The sequence below is a fragment of the Megascapheus bottae genome, chromosome X, assembly GCF_031878675.1.
Source record: "Megascapheus bottae isolate mThoBot1 chromosome X, mThoBot2.hap1, whole genome shotgun sequence".
Lineage (NCBI taxonomy): Eukaryota > Metazoa > Chordata > Mammalia > Rodentia > Geomyidae > Megascapheus > Megascapheus bottae.
The window spans coordinates 54,567,783-54,593,118 of record NC_143547.1 but is presented as its reverse complement, the minus strand read 5'-3'; the positions used below and the strand labels follow the sequence as shown (position 1 = coordinate 54,593,118).

Here is a 25,336-nt window from a genome sequence, read left to right as displayed (position 1 = left end):
TACATGGAGGAATAACAGCAAGAAATATATAGAACACATTACATTAAAGAGGTTTACATAATCTAACTTTAAGATACATTAACAAATCAACTTACCTTTTACTGAAAATACAAAAATCCAAACGAAAATAATTCTTCTATTGTCAAAATTTTCTTCTATAGTCAACATTTACATTTTATTTTCCCACAGGAAATAGAGGGGAAAACCATGGTATGATAAGGGGAAATTCAGAGATTTTTATTTAATGTTTCATTGACGCACCCATGCTGAAATATTTTATGTGTTGGTCAATTTCTGTATTCACCACATCACTTAGAATTGAGTAAAATAAAGTAGAAAACAGCACAACAATGTTGATTCCTTTAAATTCATCCTATATGTAAAAACGTATATCTTAGATGTAAATAAAATTAATGACTTGATTCATATGATACTGTGTAGGCTGTTTGAATTTTCACTTTGTATCACTGTATCTGTGAACTTAGAAAAACAGTGGTTAATAGTTGTGTTTTATGTTTGATTTAGGTGATATTTCAGGATGATGGCCCTGAAAAATTGGACCCCAAATATTTTGGAGAATTGCTTGCTGATCTAAGCCGTAAGAATACAGACCTCTATCATTGCTTATTAGAGCATTTGCAGAGAATTGGAGGAAGGTACTGTAAACATGTTTTCTACCTTTATGTTATAGATATACAGTATTTCACAATATTGTTATACTTTTAAAATTGACTTTTTAAAAAACCAGTTTTAGGGCTGGGATTTTGGCCTAGTGGTTAAAGTGCTTGCCTAGCATGCATGAAGACCCGGGTTCGATTCCTCAGTACCACATATAGAAAAAAGCCGGAAGTGGTGCTGAGGCTCAAGTGGTAGAGTGCTAGCCTTGAGAAAGTCCAAGGACAGTGCTCAGGCCCTGAGCTCAAGCCCAGGACTGGCAAAAAAAAAAAAAAACAGTTTTAGATTCACAGCAGAACTTTTGGCAATGAAAGCTGAGGAAATGTCTTATTTTGAGAGTTAATAGTGTTAAAGACCTATTGTGAATTATTTTTCATTACTACCTTTTCTATTTCTTTCTCATGTTGCACAAGTAAAAATGAATCAACAAGGAATATGAAGAACCAGGGCTGGGTACGAGTGGCTTACAACTGTAATCCTAGCTACTCATGAGGTTGAGATCTAGGATCAGACCAGGCAGGAAAGTCCATGAGCCGCTTATCTCCAATTAATCATCAGAAAACCGGAAGTGGTGCTGTGACTCAAGTGGTATAGTGCTAGCCTTGAGCTAAAGACCTCAGAGTCTGCGCCCAGACCCAGAGTTCAAGCCCCGCAACCAACACACACACACACACACACACACACACACACACACACACACACACACACACACACACACAATAGTTTTTTCAACATAGGCTTCCAAAGTAAGATTTACTAAACTTGTAATTAAATCACTTTTCCCCAGAAATTTCATGTCACTTCCATTCATATTTTATTTGTTAAATAAAGGTACCTAATATTACCTAAACAATGAGTTAATAGTAATTTATGGACTTCATCAAAGATCAAACTGGTCCTGTAAGGATCAGCAAAGCATTCTTTGGGCCTTCTGTTATAATGTACATTGTTAGCAACAGCAAACGTTTGGGCAAATAAATCAGAAAATAAATGCATGGCATATGCTAATGCCAACTTGAGGAAAGAGCACTGTCGCACACTGTGGTGATATTAGTTGGTATAGTCATCATGGGAAAGAGTATGGAGGTGCTCCAAAAAAATGAAATTTAGAAATAATATCTAGCAATCCCACTACTGGATATGTAACCAAAGCCAGCCCAATAGTCTGTATTACTTTATCATCCATTATCAGTAAAAAGAAAAAAAGCTGGACTGGAAACATAACTACAAGTAGTCCAACATCAGCCATGAGCAAGTAAGCCAAGTGAAAGCATAAGGCCCTGAGTTTGAGCCCTAGCACAACCTGCACACATGCATTCATACCCCCACACATAAGAAAATCATGCGTGGTTCTGAACAACAAGGCCTCTTGAGTATTCTGATATATGGTCAAATTGTTTTTTCCTGTGTGTGTATGTGGGGCTTGAACTCTGGGCCTCTGGGCCTGGGTACTGTCCCTGAGCTCTTCAGCTCAAGGTTACCTCCCTACCCCTTGAGCCACAGCCTCACTTCCTACATGGCCAAGATTGAGAATCACTAGTTTAAGGTAGTGCAAATTAAAAACCTGGGACTAGAACCCACACTCTGCATTCCCCCCCCCATGCAAATCACTTCACTTTTAGTAACATACGTATAATGTCAAGTGGATTGTTTAAGATACTACAGATAAACTGAAGGAACTTTCTGCTATTTAAGTCATTACATTTGTGATGAATATAGGATTTGTAGGGATTTTCCATTGCTTAAAATTGGCTTTGAAGCACTTAATGTTTATATAAAGTGTAGGACCAGGTTAGTACTCTGTTCTGTACCACCCAACATTTCAGAGCTTTGAAGTAGCTACTCAATAGACTTTAGAGAATGTAAGTGAATACATCCAAAAACCATCGGAGGGATTATTTGACCATTCACATGGTGAAATTATGTACATTGTGGAACTATATCAGGTGAGTAGCTGGGCATTGGTGGGTCACTAGTAGCTACACAGGAAGCTAAGATTTGAGGATCAGGATCTGAAGCCAGCCTAAGTAGGAAAGTCTGTGAGACTCTTATCTCCAATTAAGCAACCAGAGAACTGGAAGTGGAGCTATGTATTGCTCACAGGGGTAGAGTGCTAGCCTTGAGCAAAAGAGCTTACGGACAGCACCCAGGCCCAGAGTTCAAGCCCCCAAACTGACAAAAATGAGAGTAAACATTGCAAGAGAGATAAGGCTTTCCTATGGCGAGGTCGTTAGCAGTTTATTTGTCCTTAGCCCTCATCCCTCCCACAATCTGTCTGTTTCTTCCTTTCTTCTTTACTGCATTCATTCCTTTCCCAGAGCTGCAATGGTCCTCTCATATCACAGTTTCTTTGTCTGCCTAAGGTATCAGCTGTCATCCCTCAGTGCTGAATGGAGGAAAAAACCATACTGCCCTGTCCCTCCTTCTCATCTGCTCCCTCCCTATCCACTTCCTGCCTGTCTCCTCTCCTTTGGTTTCCACTTGTCTTCTCTTTCCAAAAGACAGTAAAGCAATGAGTGAACTGTATGGTCAGAATTAAGGAACGTTTATTCAAGGAACCATTCTGATTATGCTTTATAATCTCAACATTTTACATTACTTATTGCTCTCTTTTTATTGGTTTAATTTTCTTATATAGAAAAAGGGAAATGAGTAGGAGCATGTGAATTAAATTGACATTGAGATCAAGTGAATTAGTATTTTTAAACACAAAACTATGTATTTATAGTATAATTCTAGTTAACATGAATGCATGGCTACTGAAAATGCATTGTGATTCATGTTTGCAACTTGCTTCAGCTTTACAAATCTGCATGCATTTACTTTAATAAAGCTTAGAAAAAGCAAGGTATTTTATTTTGTCAAAGGCCTCCTTACATTTCTATTCTGAGTTGCACAGGAAATACCATGTACATACATGCCAACAATTGCACATATATTAGTTATGCTTTGGGAAATGGCAACTTCAATTATCTCTCTGCACACTAGTTTGTAAATTTTTATGGAGAAGTATAAACAGGTTTTGCACAATGAGTGACCCACTTCTCTCTAGAAGCACAGATAATTCCTAAGTAATGTCTTCAAAGGTAAAGATAGGTGCTAATGCACTAAAATTGTTTTAATTAGTATACTCTGTCTTGTTGTCAGAACATGTGTAACTGGTTTTTGTTTATTTGTTTGAGAAGTATGTTCACCATATGTTTTAAGCCCAATTGTTTCACCAAGTACAGAGAGCAAGTAGACAAAAAAAAAAGGCTGTCTGTTGCCCCTGACAACACCAGAAATGTATTCTTTTCCAGTTTTTACCCTCTCCAGAGGAGCAAGTACCAATCTGGTCTAACAACTCACAATTTTACAGCACTTGCTTGCCTAGCAGGGCTCCACAAAGAACCTTTAAACATGTGTGGTTAAAAATTTTATGTCTGGAAGATTCTATGATCCTAGTAGATTTTTGGTTCTTTTGCTTAAAGCTTTGTAAAGATTCAAATGCCCTTCAGGAATTCTTATCACTGCTAGATATAGTACAAAATAAATATGTTGATTAAATTGTGCAATATTTTTATTTTGGTAAAGATGTATTAAGAACCTGAAAGAACTGTAAAAGTACACTGGAATCAGCATTGAAAGGGAGAAATACAAGGGTAAAGTTATTCTATTCGTCCAGGTAGAAATTATCGCTAAGCAGTGAGGACTTCTATATCTACCCTCAAACAGACTATTGTTAATTAATGTTGTACTAGCCAATTGTACAAAGTTCATTGTTTTGTCATTCAGATATGGTTCAGTTTTAATAGACCAGCTAATTCCAAGAAAATTATTTTAGTCCAACTAACTAAAAGTATCATTTGAGAGATTTTACAATTTTCATTTGCAACTGTTAATTGAACCAGTACTTATATGATCTAACAAAGTAGACAAAACAAAAAAGAAGCATTTATAAAAAGCACATGAATACCTTTTGCTAAGATTGTCTGTTTTGTTTTTGTTGTTCCTTTAGCAAACAGGAATTTGAGTCTACAGATAAAGTAAGTGCAAATAGTTAAAAGTCAAATATAGTGGATCACAGACTTATACTGATATTTGTATTAATAATATTTTAATTTATCCTCTTTATTGGATTGGAAACAGGTTAGTGAAAGAAATAATTATCATTTTGCCTTTAGATACAGCCATTTACAACTTTGCAATGGTTATAAAAATAACTACAAAATGTTTTATCAGCTGTTACTTTAGGATTAAATTGTCTTTGTTCTCAGCACAGTTAGGATTTAATTGACCACATACTCTCTGCTACAGAAAAATGAATTATGCATAATTAACTAAATAAGTAGCAAATTTACTTCTAATAGTTTTCAACAGCTTGCATATGCCAAAAACTTTGAAGTAAAATTTTCTCAAGTATTAATTCTATTACATATGTACTTTTGTTAATTTCTTTTGAGAGAATAAGTAATCAAGTAGAAAAATAACTTATTTCAATGAATAAGAAGCACAGTCATATCTTTCTTATCTTTACTCCCAATGTATTGTATGGTGCATTCATTAAAATAAAGCAATAATTCTTAGACACCTTTATAAAACTCCAATTTAACTTGAAATTAGTTGAAGCTTCTTAACATTGCTGTGACAATATCATAAACTTTTTAATGTTACCAAAACTCAGCTAATACTCACTAAATACTTTTACTTTCCCAAATTTCATTATCTAAAAATTTAAGCTGGACATCCGCAGCTCACATCTGTAATCTTAATTTCAGGAGGCTAAGATCACTGAATCTATTTGAAGCCAGCTTGAATGGGAAAATATAAGAGCTTCCATTTCCAATTAACTAGTTAAAACCAGGCTGGAGACATGATTCAAATGGTAGAGTACTAGCCATGAGCAAGAACTTGAGAACTTGAGTTCAAGCCTCAGTACCAACCCCTCTCCCCATACACACAATTTAGCTTTTTGCCACAGACCCCCAAGTACTATAATTGTAAGCATGTGCTTTCGCATCTGATTAATGACAATTTTGTTTTTAAATTGCCTTATTTTTAAAATATATCCTGATGACCTAATCCTGGACCTTGAACATACAAGGCAATGTATCTAGCCTTCAATTATGTTTTGTCGTTATTTGGTGACATTCCTTACTTTGACTCCGTGGCTGACCTCAAATTCACTATGGCTTTAGCCCACCAACTGTTCAGCTTACAGGCATGCTTTATTGCACCCAGATCCAAATTATTTTCTTATATGCCAGTCTTAGGGTTTGAACTCAGGGCCTGGGCACTGTGCCTGAGCTTCTTTTGCTCAAGGCTAGCACTCTAGTACTTGAGCCATGGTATCACTTCTGCCTTTTTATGTAGTACTGAGGAATCCAACCCAGAGATTCATGCATGCAAGCAAGCACTCTATCACTAAGCTACCTGCCCAACGCTCAAAATTACTTTTAAAAGAATAAATAGAATGCTATATTGATCCTCCAAATCTTTCCCTAAAAATGCCTAAGAATTCTTTACCATGTCTGTGTGATGTAAATGATATTTTGGTACTTGTCCTGGGGCTTGAACTCAGGGACTGGGCAGTTTCCCTAAGCTATTTTTGCTCATTTGAGCTACACCTGAAGGTTTGGCTTTTTGGTAGTTAATTGGACATTGTAGTCCCATGCACTTTCCTGTTTGAGCTGGCTTTGAACCATGATCCATACTACTCAACTTCCTGAGTAGCTAGAATTATAGGTGTGAGCCACCAATGCCAGGAAATACAAATGAATCAGAAAATCAGAAGTGATAAGATAAGGTATGTAAAAACTACTCTTTAAAAAGCAAATTAATATTTTAACATCTATAAAATAATGTGCCTTATTACACAAAAGTTTGCAAACCATAGTATTAAAATATTAATGTGTTTGATGGATAAATTTCACTTTTATTACAGTCAGAAGACATTGAATCATTGATTCCTGCAGGATTGTCAGAGTTTACAAAACAGCAAATTCGCTATATTTTGCAGGTGAGATGGGATGGTCAGGAGTGGATGTCTGAGATAAACGTGAACAATGATTGCTTACAATGTTTCTCTTAAGAACAGAGAATGGGGGCCAGGAGTGTGGTGTAGTGATAGAGTGCTTACCTATCATGCACAAAGACCTGGGTTCGATTCCTTGGTACCACATCCATAGATAAAAGCCAGAAATGGTGCTCTGGCTCAAGTGGTAGAGCTCTAACCTTGAGAAACTCCTCAGACCCTGAGTTCAAGCCCCAGGACTGGCAAGAAAAAAAGAACAGAGAAGGTTAAGTAAAAATTTTGTTTCATAAACATTGATGATACTTGACTATCTAAAACTAGTACAGAGTGTGAACATTCAAGAAATCATTTTAGAAATATTATTCTCATGTGGGCCTGAAGGGTAGTCTAGTGGTAGAGTGCTTGCCTAGCATACATGATGCCCTGAGTTTGATTCCTGGGTACCACATATACAGAAAAAAGTCAGAAGTAGTGCTGTGGCTTAGATGGTAGAATGCTAGACTTGAAATAGCTCAAAGACAGTGCCCCAGCCTTGAGTTCAAGCCCCAGGACTGGCAAAACAAGACAAATATTGTCATGTGTGAAATGTCCTTATTTTCTACTCACTGCTTTAGCTTAGCCTGACTCAAACTCTTCCTGCCTTTTCTCCATTCGATCCATTCCAGCCCTCCCCTGTCTCCAACCACTAAATCCACTGGTGGTGAGAGATGGAAAGGCCATTGCCTTGCTTGTACTGAGTTATGGAAAGGTGGAGACCACCAAAGCAAACTCCCCTATGACAAAGAGAAAAAGCACATTTTCAAGACAGATACTAAGGAAATATAATGAATATTTATAACAAATATGTAATAACTATAACTAATAGATATAAATATAATTAATATAACTAACAATACTTCATGTATCTTCAAGGAAAGAATCTAAAGGTGATCCAGATTTTTTTCTGGTGAAGCCAACAATTAAGTTTGATATTTGGTCTCAGTCCTTTGTTGGTCTTCCAAAGATAGATATGATAAGATGAAAGGCCATACTTCAGTGTCTGGGCTTCTTTTTGCCTAACTAGAATGGACGCCTCATCTCTTCATTCCTCCTTTGCTACCACCAGTCTGGTGAATGGTGTTGGTGTGTCCTTAGAACTTGCAAATGATAAAAAGGCTTCACCTGTGCATCATTAGAGTTGCATTGTCTTTCCTGTGGTGTTTGGCTGGTGTACAGTGGTTATTTCTAAAAGGTTTTTTTTTGTTTCTGCCTTGCTAGGATGCCCCTTTCATGAAGCTTTCCCTAGACAAGTCTTTCTTGGGAATTTGATATCTGTATTTATTGGCATATTTGGGTAATGGTTTCCCCAACATCAGCAGAAAAAAAAATAAAAATACGTAACAAAAAGCAAGGAACCCAATCTTGTGTCCTTCCTCTTTGTCAATATTCCTAACTAATATTTCTTTTACCATTTGGAACTTTTAAATATATTATTTGTACTACCTATGGGTTTTATTTGCACTCAGGGGACGAGGGGAGAAAGTAGAGGAAAATAGCTCTTTCCATGCTTCCAGAAGCCATTGCTGCCTTTTAAAAAGTGTTTTTCTTCATGCCAGGCATTGTAGCTCATACCTGTAATCCTAGCTACTCAGGAGGCTGAGATCTGAGGATCATTGTTCAAAGCTGGCTACAAGAGAAAAGTCCCTGTGAGACTCTTATCACCAATTAACCATTCTAAAAACCACAGGAGGAGCTATGTCTTAATTGGTAGAGCATTAGCCTTGAGCAAAAAAGGCTCAAGGACAGAAACCAGACCCTGAGTTCAAGCCCCACAACCACCACCACCACCACCACCAACAACAACAACAAAAACCACTCTATTTTCCTTCAAACATACGAGAAAAATGTAGTAGCAATAATTGCTTCTTTTTCAAAACTTGAGATGGTTCTATACTTCAAAATTAAACTTAATTAGTGTTATATTCTTCTCACCTCAGGCAAATTTCATGGATTTGGCAGTACACTAAGGAAAATGCATTTTATTACTTGATGATTGAATGTCTCTTCTCTTCTTTTCCTTAATCTTTTAAATGAAGTCTTCAAGTGAAATTGAGAATTATCTGGTGGAATTCTGCCTTATGAGAAGGATCATCTTTTGCTATGTAAAACCCTGTAGCCTTAGTTTCAGTACACAGCTGCAATCTCACCAGGAATATTGTTTGGATTGCTTAAGTACATTATTGACAAAAATACCTTGTGTCATGATAGCCTAATATTGTCATATCAAAAATCAAATTGCAAATGAGCTGCTAGTTGAAACGGAAAAATAAGATTACTTTCATGCTTATTGCCATTTTTATTTCAAATGTTAAAAAACCACATGTTTTTGAAATTTAGATGAGAGGAATGTCTGATAAATCACTCCGGCTAGTGTTGTCTACATTCAGCAATATACGAGAGGAGCTCGGACATCTTCAGAATGACTTGACAGTAAGACATTTTTTTAATTTTTCTTTCCAAAGCTTCTCTAATTTTCATCTTCTTAATCCGGAAATGAAGACATTGAATATGCTTTTATTTAAAAAATACAGCTATACTCACAAGACAATATGTTGGAAATGAACTTTACAACATGGGGAGGGGTTATAGATGGGAAGGGAAAGTGTGAGAAAAACAAATGAGGGGTAACCATGTTTGATAAGACATACTCAAAACCTTATGCATATAACTGTAACCCTTGTGTATATCACTTTGACAAAATACATTTTATTGAAGAATTTATTAACATTGATTTTTACATCATATTTCAAATGACATATTTAACAAACAAGTATTGAAGAAGGGAATCTCTATATACAATCACTGGCACTTAGATTGTAGAACATAATTGAAATTAGGCTGAGGGATTGTATGTCATAGATACATATTAATCTATGTAATGAAACATTATGTCTATAGAGTCATAAATTTTTATGTCTATGTAGTTGTGTTTATATTTCCAATACCATGTCCATAGCATTGGGTACACAAATAGTGAGTCCTTGCTCTTGTACTGTTTGGATCTAATATCCATATTTTAAGGATACCATGCACCTTTTGTTCCTTTGTTCTTGAGTTGTCTCACTCAACATGATTCTCTCTAGATCCATCCACTAATAGAAACCCTAAGGACACTGGACTGGAAGTGTGGCTCACGTGAGAGTACTTGCCTGGCAAATGCTACGCCCTTAGTTTAAATCCTAGGGCCATTTTAAAAAAAGAAAAAGAAACATGACTTTATTACACTTATTCGAACATAGCTAAATTGTTTTCTTGAAACAGACAAAAGAAGAGAAAAGAACTGTCCAACATTGTGTTTATTGTTTAGTTTACCAGATGGTATTATAATGGTTAAAGTCAGGAAGCAGCCTGCAAAATTAGAGCAATCTGACTCATTGAATAGGAATTTTCTTTCTTTGTGTACTAATAAAGCATACTTGGAGTTTCTCTTCAACTATAACAACTTGAAATTTTCTTTCTCTAAGAACTTAACCTTTTCTATTTTCTATTTTAATTGGTGCTATCTGCTAGATACATTCTGAATGCTTTTCATACAATGACTAACTCCTGGAGTGCTACTTTGTTTGTTTATTTGTTTCTGCCTTCTGATGAATGCAGTTTGACTCTAATTTGGAATTTCACCACCTGCTGGGATTAACAAGGAGTCTTTGTAGATTAGGAAGAAAAACACATTAAAACAAGTCAGAAGATTCTGCTTCATTGCCCTTAGAGTTAGTTAATCCATCAAAATGTCCCTTCTAATATAGGTTTAAATGGTTTTATTCCTTTTCCATCTCATAGTTTGCTTAACTTTGAAGAATTCTACTTTATTAACCAACTACAAATGAAACAAGTGTTTATTTAAATCTTCCAGTATAAACAAGTCTTTGTAACATGTGGCTGTTGACACATTTCTCAAGTCTGAGTCATAATAAATAATTTATATCTCTAGTCACTGGAAAATGACAAGATAAGACTTGAGAAGGATTTGGCATTCAAAGAAACTCAAATAAAAGAATATGAAGAGCTCTTGGCATCAGTGAGAGCAAATAATCGCCAGCAGCAAGTAAGTTGATGCTTTTGTTGATGACAAACTAGATTGATAGCTTTTCATATGCACAATAACTGACATATTAGAGTTATGAGACACAATCCAGACAGAATTAAAATATGACAGAACAATTTGTTCATGTGAGAATGGAATAGCTTTGGGTATTTCCAATGACTGAGAGCCTTCTCAGAAAAATAGACAAGCTCATATGCTGTAGATAGAAAAAATATGTGATACATAATTATCTGTACTTTTGGATGACAAGTATTGTATACATTCTGAATATGTAGGTTCACTTATTCATTTAATCTACAAATATGCTCATGAAAATAATCTTTTGTAGATCTTACCTTATGCTTAATCAATGAATAGTAAATGAATAAACTCTAGAGGTCTACAGATGTTTGAGCAGAGATGATTCCTGGGAGATTGTAATGAACATTTCAAGGTTGTTATTTCCTAATCTCCAACTCTCATGACTATCTGGAATTCTTATTACATTACTAGTTACAAAAGCAGGCATATGATCATTCTGATAACTAATATGTGGCAAAACACAATATTATCAGAGCAGCAAGTAGATGAAAACAAAATTGGGACTGTAAAAATATATCTAATCTCAATTGCTTCTTATTTGAACTAAGCAAGTAAGATCAAAGGAAGAGTATTTTTCCTCCATAACTGACTAAATACATCATATCATTTAAGAGCAAGAATATGAAAACATTGGATTTGAAAAGAGGTTCCCTGATTTGTCTGAATAAATCAATTCAAACAATACTTCCACATCAAAATGGGAAATGTATTTGTTTTATGTATATGTCTTCTTTACAGCAAGGACTGCAAGACTTAAGCTCAAAATGCCAAGCCTTGGAGGAAAATAATCTTTCTCTTCGACATACAGTATCGGATATGGAATACAGACTAAAAGAACTAGAATTTTGTAAACGTAATTTGGAGCAAGAGAATAAAAACCTTAGAGTACAGGTATTACACTTTTGTTTTCAATATATAGTATTGCTTTAGGTCTATAATTGTAATCCTAGTATGAATAATAGCAAATACACACCCACATGTCTTATCAAACTGACATGTAAAGTTTTATAACAGTTTCCCAAAATCACTCTATTTTAATATCTTCTTTACTTTCATGGCAATCATATATAAATAAGCATTATAACCTAACCTAACATGAAGATAGCAGTCTAATTATAGGACATTATTTTTGTGTGTATAGGTTTCTGAGACTTGCAGTGGCCCGATGCTGCAGGCTAAAATGGATGAGATCGGCAGCCACTACATGGAGATGGTAAAAAACTTGAGGCTAGAGAAAGATGGAGAGATCAGCAAGCTAAGGGTATGTTGATCCTACATTGCATAAATATACAGGTCAGCACAATTTTTCTAACTCAACAATGACAATTTCAGGCTTAAAGCTACAAGAAAAAAATCTACTGAAGGTCAAGTTTTAGAACAATGATATAGAACCTGTTCTTTTAAATGTGTACCACTGTGTACATATTGGTAAATTGTTCTCTGATTTGACTTAACTTTTCTTATAGTACAAACAGTCTTCCTTTGTTTCTATTCATTTCATTATGAGGATAGGTGAAGAAGTTTTTATGATATTGCTAAAAGAATTTTCATGCAGACAAGAGCAATAGACAAGATTATCAAGCAAAGCTATCGTTGAATGCATAACTTTTTTCATTAAACTTTGAAGAATGATAAATATCAAGGAGCTTGTCAAGGGGAAGGGTAAGAACAGTGTTGAATTTTATATATCTGTAATTGGCATCAAAATCAGTGTATCTCTAAGAAGTACTTTAACCTTATACTTCTAGTTTGGAGTGATTTATTCTAACCTTACTGATTCCTAATGCAGCCAAATATACTTAAATATTCTAGTGGAAAAATACTAAGATGTTGTTCTCTTAAGCATCACTACATCAAATATAAAAAGATCAGTGATTTTACCCCAACCCATAATAAGTCAGTGTCTCTCTGTCTCTCTGTCTCTCTGTCTCTCTGTCTCTCTGTCTCTCTTCTCTCTCTCTCTCTCTCTCTCTCTCTCTCTCTCTCTCTCTCTCTCTCTCTCTCTCTCTCTCCTCTCTCTCTCTCTCTGTGTGTGTGTGTGTGTGTGATGGAGTGCATGTACTGGTGCTTCAATTCAGGGCCTGTGCACAGTCCTTGAGTTTTTTTCTCAAGGCTAGTGCACTACCACTTGAGCCACAGCTCCATTTCCAACTTTTTTCTTTTTAGTGGTTAATTGGAGATACAAGCCTCATGAACTTTCCTACTGAGGTTGACTTGCGGCAATAATGCTCAGACCTCAGCCTCTTGAGTAGCTATGATTACAGGTGTGAGCGACCTGCTCTGGCTAAAACAACTTTTTCAAAAGGTCTGCTGATCTTTCTACAAGATATCCCTCATTGCTTTCCTCTTTTCTATCTCATTTCTTATTTAATTTTTTTAAATTTATTTTTATTGTATAGAGGGGTTACAGTTACATTCACCAGATAGTAGGTGCATTCTTCTCACACACTGATACCCCTTCTCATGTTTTTGTCCCGATTTCCTTCCCCTCAATCCCTCTGAATCATTTTGTTTCCCCCCTTGCCTTTCCTATTTCAAATAATCAATAAATGTATATACAATATACCATGTAACAAAGTCAGATACCATAGCAATATGAGATTAATCAAAGGGCAACAAAAGAGAAGAAAAAGAACAACAATCACACAAGATAAAACTCTTGTTTCCTAGAACTCCCCTATGACCCAGAAATTCCACTACTTGGCATTTACCCAACCATCCAGAAACAAGGGCATACTAAATCCACTAGCACAACAATGTTCATTGCAGCACTATTCACCATAGCAAAGATTTGGAACCAACCTAGATGTCCCAGTTGATGAGTGAATCAACAAGTTGTGGTATTTGTACACAATTTAATTCTATGCTGCTGTCAGAAAAAACAACATCGACCCATTTGTTAGGAAATGGAAAGACTTAGAAAAAATCATATTAAGTGAAGTAAGCCAGACTCAAAGGAACTTAGGCTCAATGGTTTCCCTCATTTGTCATAATCAGTAAAAACCTTGGGCTCTACTAGCAGAGATCTGCAATAGAGCAAAACCATGATACATAAGGCCATGTAGTATGAAGCTAATTGAAAGGACCTCCAGGATATTGAAACAAAAGCCATATAACGAATGATTGTCGTCCTTAATGTACTATGTTATCGCTCATCTCCTTTGCTGTCCCTTGGGTATCTCCTATTGTTACAGTATCTCACTTTGTTATCTGATATATTGAATTTATTTGTATTTGGTTATTTGAAATTTGGTAGGGAAGGGGGGAAAACCAAGATGGGTGGGGGGGTGGGGGGGAGGGTAATGAGTACCAAGACATGTGAAAGGGTATCAATGTATGTGAATTAATGCACCTTCTATCTGGCAAATATCATGTAACCCTTTTATTAATTACAATAAATAAAAAATGATGTTGATTGAAATGAAAAAAAAACTCTTGTTTCCATATCCTAGAGATCCTTTCATTTAGTCTCATCCTATATGACCTTATGTATCTAGGCCTTGAGCTAATGTAATCCTCTGGTAGAAGAGTCCCAGATGTGCACTAATCATTACAAATGAGGGAAACCATTGAGCTTATGGCTTACTTCACTTACTATGATTTTTTCAAGTCTTTCAATTTTCTTGCAAATGGAGTGATGCTATTCTTTCTGACAGCACCATGGAATTCCATTGTATACAAATACCACATATTCTTAATCCAATCATCTACTGTCCATCTCAGTGTTTCTAATAGCACTTTAACCTAAAATGAAACATGTAAAATTGGAAAATGAACAAGATTTGTAGTCACAAGATTTGTCCTGGAGTTACTATGATTACTGTATAATTCTATGTTATTTGCCTTGTGGAATTCACTTGCTTCTTTTGTAAAGGAGGCTTATATTAACACTTATCTCACAGGGATTCTGTGAAGACAGACATAAGACATGCTTAGCAGTATTTTAGTTTTTGTGGTCCAAGAGTATTCTTTTGACAATAATTCCTCCTAAATAATAAAAACACCTTTTAGAATGAGACATTCCTAATTGCCAATTCCATTTATAGTTTATATTGATCAAATTCTATTTAAATTTGTAGCTGTTGGTACTTTTTAAAATTTCTTTAATAACTAGTACTCAGTTTCATATGATGGCAATAAACATGATAATAATGCTTATTTCTTTCTAAATTCTTAGTCCCAGCTAAATCAGTACCAAAAAGATGTTTCAAGGAGAGAAGGAAGTTTTAGTGACTTTCAATTCAAGCTTCACGAACTGACAAGCTTGCTGGAAGAGAAGGATTCCCTTATAAAGCGCCAGTCGGAGGTAAAGAAAGGATGGGGAAAGAGAATACAGCTTAGTTCTGTAGGCTTAGAATGCACTGTGTCTCTAAAAAGCACTTTCTTATACATCATGAACTGTGTTATAATCATCCTGTATTTGCAGTATGTGGCCAAGGAGCTGGCATACAATAAGTACTGAAAAACAACCTTAACCCAAAGGATAGCTATCATATTGCTGTTACTGAATAGTATTTGTAGGTTCTGCATCTACTTCCAGATGGAAAATTCAGTACTTTTGTCCTTTAAGTATACTTATTAAGCGTTTTATGACAAAAAATGTTTTCTCATTCTCGTCTTGAGACCTATGTCTAGGCAGTATCACGCTGACCACAAAATATAGCTATCCTATCTCAGGTAGGAATTAATGAAAAGACATATAATTTAGTGGATACTAAATGCTATGTGATATTCAACAGGTGGGATGAGCAATTTTATATCAAAATGAACTTGAAGGATGGAAATTAGCCTTACTGGGTTAATTCATCTAATGTATTTACTCCCTTCCTGTTTATATTTTTCTCTGAATGACAATTGTTTTTTATTTCTAAGGAACTCTCAAAGTTGAGACAAGAAATCTATTCATCTCATAACCAACCCTGCAGCAGTGGACGGACTACTATTACCACTAAAAAGTAATGTGTTATTAAGTGAAATTGAAATGTCTTTTCAATGTTTTTCTTCTGCATTTTGCTTGTGTGGACATCATACCCAGACATCCTTCCTTGTTGTACTGATAACAGCTTACATTCCAGCAACTGAGCAAAACCAAACAGAAAATCTGACAAAAGTCTGGGATATTTAACATTAAGTGGAATCATTGCCATTGCATTCTTCCATTTTGCCTCTTTTCAAGATGCTTCCACAATCTGCTTATGTCATTGCTGCTTTTTTTCTAAATAATGTCCCATAATATACATCTACATTTATTTCTTTATTTTCAGGTTGATAGGTACTTGGGCTGTTTTTTCTTTCTTTTATTTTTTGTTCTTGCTGTTGTTGGTTATGGGGCTTGAACTCTGGGCCTGGGTGCTGTCTCTCAGCTCTTCAGCTCAAGGTGAGCACTTTACCACTGAGCCACTGCACCATTTCCAGTTTTCTGGTGGTTAATTGAGAGTCTCACAATCTTTTATGCCTGAGCTAGCTTTGAATCATGATCCTCAGATTCTCAGCCTCCAGAGTAGCTAGGATTACAGGCGTGAGCCACCGGCACATGGCTTGTTTTCCCATTTTTGTCTGAGCACTGTCCTTGGACTTTCTCTACCACTTAAGTGACAGCACCACTTCCAGCTTTTTTTTTTCTATGTATGTGATACCAAGGAGTTAAACCCGGGTCTTCACGCATGCTAGGCAAGCACTCTACCACTAGGCCAAACTCCCAGCCCTTTTAGTTATATTTCTAAAGTGATGTGTCCAGGTAGCATGGTAACTCTGTAAGCCTTGGTGGAAGAAGGCTCCTACTGCTATGAAATGAATTGTACAATCCCACCAGCACGCTCAGTCCATCTTTTCCAGCATTTTTCTGTGTTCTTCTCTTTATAGCCATCCTAGGTAGTGAAAAATGGTATCCAATTGTACTTCTGTTTTGTACTTCCCCAAAACTAATATCTTTAGCATTCTAAGGTGCTTGTCCATTTATATTTCTTCTTTAAGGAAATGACAATTTGAACTATTTCTCCATGTTTACAGTTGCCTTTTTATTGTTGGATTGAAAAATATCCACATATAATCTGAACACAAGTTCTTTATCAGAGATAAAATTTGCAAATATTTATCCCACACAATGAGTTATTTTTCCACTATTTGTGTAATTTTGAGTAAGATATTTTAATTGTAAAGAAGCCTAATTCATCATAGTTTGTCTTTCCTTGCTTATGCTTTTGGTATAAATACAAGAAACTATCTAAGCCAAGATTGCCAATATTTGCATTTATGCTCACTTCTAAGAGTTTTATCATTTTATCTATTAAGTTTTGATCTGTAATTCATTTAGAATTATTTTTATATGATGTGAAGCAGGTGCCCAAGTTTATTCTTATTCGGGAGATATTCAATTGTCTCCGCAACATCTGTGGAGCATATTATTTTCCTCAGTGAATTGACTTGGCACCCTTTCCTAGAATCAAATGAGCAAAAATATAAGGCTGAATATGTAAAAATCTCAGTATTATTCCTTTGATCTATTTGTCTATATTTTTGCCAGTGCCACACTGTCTTTATTACTGTAAGTTTTTACTTAAGTTATATAATCAGAATCGTGAGTCTTCAAACTGTTTTTCATACTCAGATTAGTTTGCCTATTATTAGTCTTATTCTTTTCATATGAATCTTCCAATAAGCTTTTCAGTTTATACCAGCTGGTGTTTTGATGGGACTTCCTTCCATTTAGATCTTCTTTTGTTTCTTTTCTTGCATTTCCATATATATTTATTGTAATTAATAGAAGGGTTACATTATATTCACCAGATAGAAGGTGCATTACTTAACAATTATTGCTATCCCTTCTTATGTTTTTTCCCCATTTCCCCTCATCTTATTTTCCCCCCTTCCCTATCCTATTTCAAATAAAAAATAAACATATATACAATATAACACATAACAAGGTAAGATACTGTAACAGTATGAGATAACAAAGGGACAACAAAAAGAGATGAGAAATAACTTAGTACATTAAGAACGATAGTTACACATTATATGGCTCTTTTTCTATATCTTGGAGGTCCTTTCATTTAGCTTCATACTATATGGCCTTATGTATCTAGGTTTTGTTCTATTGTAAATATCTGCTAGGAGAGTCCAAGGTTTGTACTAATTATGACAAATGAGGGAAACCATTGAACCTATGTTCCTTTGAGTCTGGCTTACTTTACTTAATATGATTTTTTCCAAGCCTTTCTATTTCCTTACAAATAGGGCAATGTCATTCTGTCTGAGAGCAGCACAGAATTCCATTATGTATAAATACCATATCTTGTTGATCCACTCATCAACTGAGGGGCATCTAGGTTGGTTCCATATCTTTGCTATGGTAAATAGTGCTGCAATGAACACTGTTGTGATAGTGGATTTAGTATATCCTTTGAACTCAGAGTCTTATGCATACCAAGCTAGGCAAGAGTAGTCCAACTGAGCTACAACATCAGTTAGCCCTAAGAGGCTCTTTAAATCCATATGACATTTTGTTCTTTTCATTGTACAAGTCTTACCGTTCTTTTGCTGAATTTGTTCCTCAGTATTGTATTTTTTGGTGCCATTGCAATTGGAATTGCTTTCCTAATTTCATTTCAGACTGTTCATTGCAAGTATATAATATTACAATTGATTTTTATATCTGTTCTGTAATCTTCAATACTGTTGAACTCATTTACTGGTTTTCATTTTTTTATTGAATACCTTGAATGTTTTTTTGCCAGTTCTGGGGCTTGAACTCAGGGCCTGGGCTCTGTCCTTAGGCTTTCTCAAGGATAGCTAGCACTCTATCATTTAAGCCAAAGCACCACATCTGGCATTTTCTATTTATTTGGTACCGAAAATCGAACCATGGGTTTCATGCACCCTAAGCAAGCATTCTACCAATAGGCCACACTCTGGGCTGCAGAATACCTTGACAATTTCTATGACAACATCATGTTATTTGTTAATAGAACGCTTAACCCCTTCACTTTCAGTCTGGATTCATTTTTCTCTCTTTCCTTTCCCTTCCCTTCCCTTCCATTCCTTTCCCTTCCCTTCCCTTCCATTCCCTTCCCTTCCTCTCTTTCTTTATCCTTTCTTTCTTTCTTTCTTTCTTTCTTTCTTTCTTTCTTTCTTTCTTTCTTTCTTTCTTTCTTTCTTTCTCTTTCTTTCTTTCTTTCTTTCTTTCTCTTTCTTTCTTTCTTTCTTTCTTTCATTTCTTTCTTTATTTCTTTATTTCCTTTCTTTCTTTCCATCTGTTGGTCTGTCTGTCTGTCTTTCTCTCTTTCTTTATTCTTCAGTCCTGGAGCTTGAACTCACAGCCTAGATAATGTCCTTACTTTTGTGCTCAAGGCTAGCACTCTTGGTGTTTCATCAGATATGAGTCACACAGACTTTTCTGCCTCAGCTGGCTTTGGACCTCAGTACTCAGATCTCAGCTTCTTAAATAGCTAAGATGACAGGCCTGAGCCATCAGTACCAGGCACATTTTGTTTCGGGTTTTTCCATTACTTTCCCTACAATCCCCACTAAAATGTCAAATAAAGTGGCAAGAGTAGGTTCTCCTATCTTATTCCTGTTCTCAAGAGGAAACACTCACTCTTCAACCTTTAATACCATATGAGTTTTGGCCTTTGATCAAGTTGAGGATATTGCCTTCTATTTGTAGTTTATGGAGTTGCTTTTTTGAAATTGTGAACTTGTGTTAGAAATATTCAAGTGTTTTTTTTCTGTACCTGTTTAGATGATCAAAAAGATTTTTGTCCTTTATTTTACAAATATAGTATGCTACATTAAATCATTTTCAGATGTCATGCAATATTGTATCCTTTGAATTAAGCCTACTTTTTCATGTTATATAATGAGTTTTATACATTACTGGCTTTTATTTTCTAGAATTTTATTGAAATTTTTTCTTCTCTATTCACAGATACTGATGTTTAGTTGTCTTATCTTATGAAGTATTTTTTCTACTGATTCTGATATCAGGATAAACCAGTTTCATAGAATACAATCAGAAGTATTCCTTCCTTTTCCATCATTTTGAAGTCCTTCTAATGATTAGTATTAATTGTTTAAATTTTTAGCAGAGTAATACTAATGGGAAGTGAACATTTCATTATTTTTGCTTTCACGATTTTCTACTTGTTTTTGGTGTCATTTGGCACTCTGTACCTCTTAGATTTTTATCCACTTTCTCTAATCCATTATCTAATTATCTAATCTATTGGCATAGGTTTCCACACTACTTTTCGATACTAATTTTATTTCTGTAAAGTCACTATTAGTCATAGTCTTACTTTTAAAGAAATATTTATTTTATTTTTAGCCTGGTGCCAGTGGCTTACTCTGGTAATCTAGCAAACTGGGAGGCTGAGAATTTAGGACTGCAGTTCAAAGCCAAATTAGGCCAATAAATCGATGAGACTCTTATATCTGGTTAAGCAGCAAAAAGGCAGAAGTGGAAGTGTGGTCCAAATATTACAGGGCCAGCCTTGAGCAAAAAAGCGGTCAGCACCTAAGTTCTGACTTCAAGTCCCAGCACTCACTATATATATATATATATATATATATATATATATATATATATATATATATCTTTAGATAGTTACACAAATAAATTTCAATTCAACAAGACTTTAAAATGTGTATTGAAACCTCCAAATAGTATTCACTTATTTCTCCCTTAAATTATATCAGTTTTTGTTTCATGTATTTGGGGGCTCTGTTACTAGATCTACATCTTTTTTTTTGCCAGCCCTAGGCTTGAACTCAGGGCCTGGGTACTGTCCGTGGACACTTTTTGACCAAGGTAGAACTCTGCCACTTGAGCCATAGTGCCACTTCTGGCTTTTTCTGTGTATGTGGTTCCAGGGAATCTAACCCAGAGCTTTGTGCAAGCTAGGCCCTGCTCCCAGCCCCTACATCATTGTTGTAGTCCATATATTTATATTCTTGGTGGATCAATGAATTAATTATTAGAAAATATTTCCTTTTTTCTTATAAGTAGTTACTTTTTAAATATTTATTTTATCTATTAATTGTATAGCCACACAAGCTCTTGGGCATTTGTATGGAATATCGTTTCATTTTCCAGCAATTTCTGACATTAAATCTAAAGTGTGATTCCTGTAGATAGTATAGGCTTATAGTTTTTATTTATTTCATCATCTCTTCTTTTAGTTGTTTAACCTGCTTACATGTATAACCTAGGACTCACACTTATCATATTTCTAATGTTTTATATATTATCTTGTACATTTTTATTAAATTGGCTTTTTAAGTTAAATATATTCCAATGTAATGTTTTAATTCTACTGTTAGTTTTACTTAATTTTTAATATTTCACATTGCATGCCTTAATTTAATTGACATCTTTTAAGCATGTAGTTCAGGCTAAATTTTTGAATTCCAATTTAATAACATACAAAAACTACTTCAGTCAGGCACTGGTGACTCATGCTTGTAACCCTAGCTACTCAGGTGGCTTAAATCTGAGGATCAAGGTTCAAAGACAGCCCTATGAGACTCTTAACACCAATTAAGCAGTAGAATACCAGAAGTGGTTCTGTGGCTCAGAGTGGTAGAGCTGTAGCCTTCAGTGAAAAAACTCAGGGAAAGCATGTAGGCCCTGAGTTCAAACAACATGATTGACGCCCCCCCCCAAAAAAAAACAGAGCAAACAAAACTTTAATTCTTTGGAGTTGTTAGTACCAGGGTTTTAATTCATATCCTTGCATTTACTCAGCTTTTCTTACTTGGTTGGTACTCTAACACTTGAACAACATCTCCATACTACAGGAACTTTGTTCTATATAAATATATTCTTTTTGTTCTATTTATGTTATTATTATACAAGTAATATCTCTGTACATTTTGGTCATTAACACAAATTTACAATTACTGCATCATGAAGATTTTTTAGATGGAGTTATAGGCAAAAATATATATGGGACTACAGTTACATTTAATTATTATATCAGTGAATTTGCATATAATTTCTTGGTGACTTTATTCCTCTATATGAATTTAAGACACTGTGCAGAGTTCTCAAATTTCAGAACCAGGTGCTGGTGGCTCATGCCTGTAATCTTAGCTACTCAGGGAACTGAGATCTGATAATTGAGGTTCAAACCAGCCTGGGCGGAAAAGTTTGTGAGACACTTATTTCCAATTAACCACCAAAAAAGCAGGACTTGGAGCTGTGGTTCAAATGGAAGAATAATATTGTTGAGAAGAAAAGCTTATGAACAGCATGCAGATTCTGAGTTCAAGTCCAAGGATCAACAGACAAAAAATTCCTTTGGAATTTCTATAGGAAAGATTTTCTAGTGGCACTTTCTGTGTTTCTTTCCCTTTACTTTCCTTTCATTTTAAACAATAGTATTGCTTACTATAGTCATGCCTCAAATAGTATTGCACTTGCTTAGCAATCACAAAATTCTGAGTTCAAACCCCAGTACCACCAAACAAAGAATTTTTCTAGGTAAAGAACTTTTGATGCCATTTTCATTCTTATAACAATTGTTATTTCATTGCCTTCTGGCCAATTTGAGTTCTGATGAGTAAGCAGATTGAAATTTTATTATGAGTTCTCATATAAAACAGTTCTTGCTGGGCCAGGAGTTTGGCCTAGTGGTAGAGTGCTTGCCTAGCTATGCGCAAAGACCCGGGTTCGATTCCTCCATACCACATACATAGAAAAAAGCTGGAAGTGGTGCTAAGGCTCCAGTGGTAGAGCTCTAGCTTTAAGAAAGTCCAAGGATTGTGCTCAGGTCCTGAGCCCAAGCCCAGGATTGGCAAAAAAAAAAAAACCACAAAAAAAATTCTTGCTTGCTGGTTCCAAGGTTTTCTCTTTTGTTTCACCTTAAGTTTTATCATGTGTCAAAGTATAGATATCCTTGGTTTGTTTTCAGTTTGCTTCCATTACATTTTTGAACTTTTCAGACACTATTTCTTTTTTGAGTTTAAGTAGTTGCACGAAAGAGTTGGCCTTTTTTTTACAACTGCTGTACACAAAGCATCTTGATCAATGTCACCAATTTAACATTCTTTTACCTGTCTTGCTCAACCCACTTCCACTCTTACCTAATTGTCTATGATATTCATTGAATTCCTTATTGCATTCTCTTCCCCTCCTCCTCATGACCCTTACCCTCCTCCTCATGACACTTTATTTCCTGGTGCTTGTTTTGTTGAACTTTGACTTTCCCTTTCTAAGTAATTACACCACTTGAGTTCTCTTGGGTCTGTTAACACAAACTTGTATACACTTGCATTTAATTGTATTGACTTATCCGTTTGTAAGCTAATTCTAGCTTCCACATATGAAGGAAAACATGCAGCCTCTGTCTGTCTTTCTGGGCCTGACTTACATCACTTAACACTTAACATTTTTTTCTAAGTCTTTCCATTTCTTTTTTTAGTTGTATTTTATTGATAGGGTAACGTATAGAGGGATTGTAGTTACATTTGTCAGGTTTCTTGAGCAGTTTTTCCATTTCTTTACAAATCATTCTTTCTAATGAATGAGTAGAATTCCATTGTGTACATATACATTTTATTGATCCATTCATCCACTGAGGGGTATCTAAGCTGATTCCATGCCTTGGCTATAGTAAATAATGCTTCAATGCATATGGTTGGGCGGGTGGCATATCTAGTCTCTGCCACTCTCCTTTCCTTTCCTTGTGGCATTCTCAATACATAAGTATTCAATCTTCTGTGCTGTGGTAGCACAGTTATTGAAACTTAACTTTTCCTAAGTTGTTTTGAATGATCAAATCTAGGAGTGATTAAAAATGAAGGTTATTTTTTCCTCATGCCTATTAACTTCTTTTTTTATGTGTGCATAGGTACAGGACACAGTATCCAATCCTAGGCCTCCTGTATGATGACTATGAATATATACCACCAGGTAGTGACACACAGACTATTGTGATTGAGAAAACAGAAGACAAATGGACTTCTGTAAGTTTACTTGGACAATTCGAGTCCTAATTTGACCATACCTTAACCTTTGAAAATTGTGGGTAAAATATAATAGAAAATTATGAAGGAGACTTCTAATGTGGAAAAGACATGCTTTAGTTTAATTTTTCCTGTAATTTAAATATGGAAGCTCTCCCTGTATATTATACATTTTTTGAGGATTTTGAAAGAGAGGAAGGATGTCTATTTTCTCACTAGTTTAAATCCAGTTTTAAATCCTATAGTTTACAGTGAGGCTGAACCTTCCTTTGAATGTCATTTGATCTAATATCTACCTTCTAAAACAACAACATGACTTAGATAGCACAGACTGTAACATAAGTATAAATTGTTCAATCCATTACTAAAGGATTGGTTATTAAAAATTTTATAAACTAGCCAGGTGTGGTGGCTCACGTCTGTAATTCTAGCTACTCAGAAAGCTGAGATCTGAGGATTGCAGTTCAAAGCCAGCCCAGGCTTTCAAGTCCAAGAAACTCTTATCTCCAGTTAACTAACCACTAGAAAACAGAAAGTGGGGCTGTGGCTTAATGGGTGGGACAGAAGAGCTCAGAGATAACGCCCAGTGCCCAGTCACAGGGGTAGAGTGGTAGCCTTGAGCTGAAGAGTTCGGGGACAGGTCTAGGACCAGAGTTCAAGCCCCATGATCCACAAAAAAAAATTATAAACTAGAGTCCATTGGATTGGTTTGCACCTGTAATCCTAAGTACTCTGCAGCTGAGATCTGAAGATTGAAGTTAATGGCAGCCTAAGCAGCAATATCCAGATTCTCATATCCAGCCTGAGCAAGAATGTCCAGAGTCTCATATCTAATGAGCTACCAAAAAGTGGGAAGTGAAGATATGGTTCAAGTGAGCAAAAAAAAAAACCATATGTCACAGACAGCACCCAGGCCCTGAGTTCAAGCCTCAGGACCAGCACACACACACACAAAAACTTTTAATAAAGAAATGACACCACCTATTCATAAAATGTTTACTGCTTAACTTTTGAAGCATGAAAATAATTATCATCAAAGAAGGGACACACACACACACACACACACACACACACACACACACCCCTATACATCTGTACATAGCAAACTTCTCTCCAACAGCTGCATTGTGCACATTTAATAATGTTTAGAGGTTTGTTTTCATAACTAGAGGGTAGATATATTGGCATCTGTTGGATAGAAGCAAAAACTATTCCCAAGATGTTAATATAGATGAAGTTGAGAAACTTCCGTTCTTACAATTCTGTAAGTGATTTTAATAGTAATCCACTGATCAGAAGAGCAATCCACTGAGTAGAAGAGAGTGTGACATCTCTCGTATTTAGTAGGCAGAAAACTGTTTGGCAATCTCAGCTTTCAAATCATGTATAATCTGAAAATTACCTTTGCTTTGTTTTCGTAACATTGCCCACCTGTCAATCTGGCTAGGTATGACAGACAGACAAAGCCTATCTATGCTTGGGATGGGTCACTGATTTTAATTTAAGGGAGGATAAGATGG

General features: G+C 35.5%; 1 protein-coding gene across 1 annotated transcript in view; it reads left to right on the top strand.

Moving 5' to 3' along the window:
* The window catches only part of Pof1b (POF1B actin binding protein), an 84,685-nt gene extending 60,839 nt beyond the window's left edge, over positions 1 to 23,846 (top strand). Inside the window, exons 6-15 of the mRNA XM_090327133.1 lie at positions 526 to 656; positions 4,673 to 4,700; positions 6,599 to 6,673; positions 9,065 to 9,157; positions 10,659 to 10,772; positions 11,592 to 11,744; positions 11,995 to 12,114; positions 15,031 to 15,159; positions 15,726 to 15,808; positions 23,702 to 23,846. Of these exons, the coding sequence (XP_090183259.1) occupies positions 526 to 656; positions 4,673 to 4,700; positions 6,599 to 6,673; positions 9,065 to 9,157; positions 10,659 to 10,772; positions 11,592 to 11,744; positions 11,995 to 12,114; positions 15,031 to 15,159; positions 15,726 to 15,808; positions 23,702 to 23,846 (1,071 nt within the window). The remainder of the gene's footprint in view (positions 1 to 525; positions 657 to 4,672; positions 4,701 to 6,598; positions 6,674 to 9,064; positions 9,158 to 10,658; positions 10,773 to 11,591; positions 11,745 to 11,994; positions 12,115 to 15,030; positions 15,160 to 15,725; positions 15,809 to 23,701) is intronic.
* The last annotated feature ends 1,490 nt before the right edge of the window (positions 23,847 to 25,336 follow it).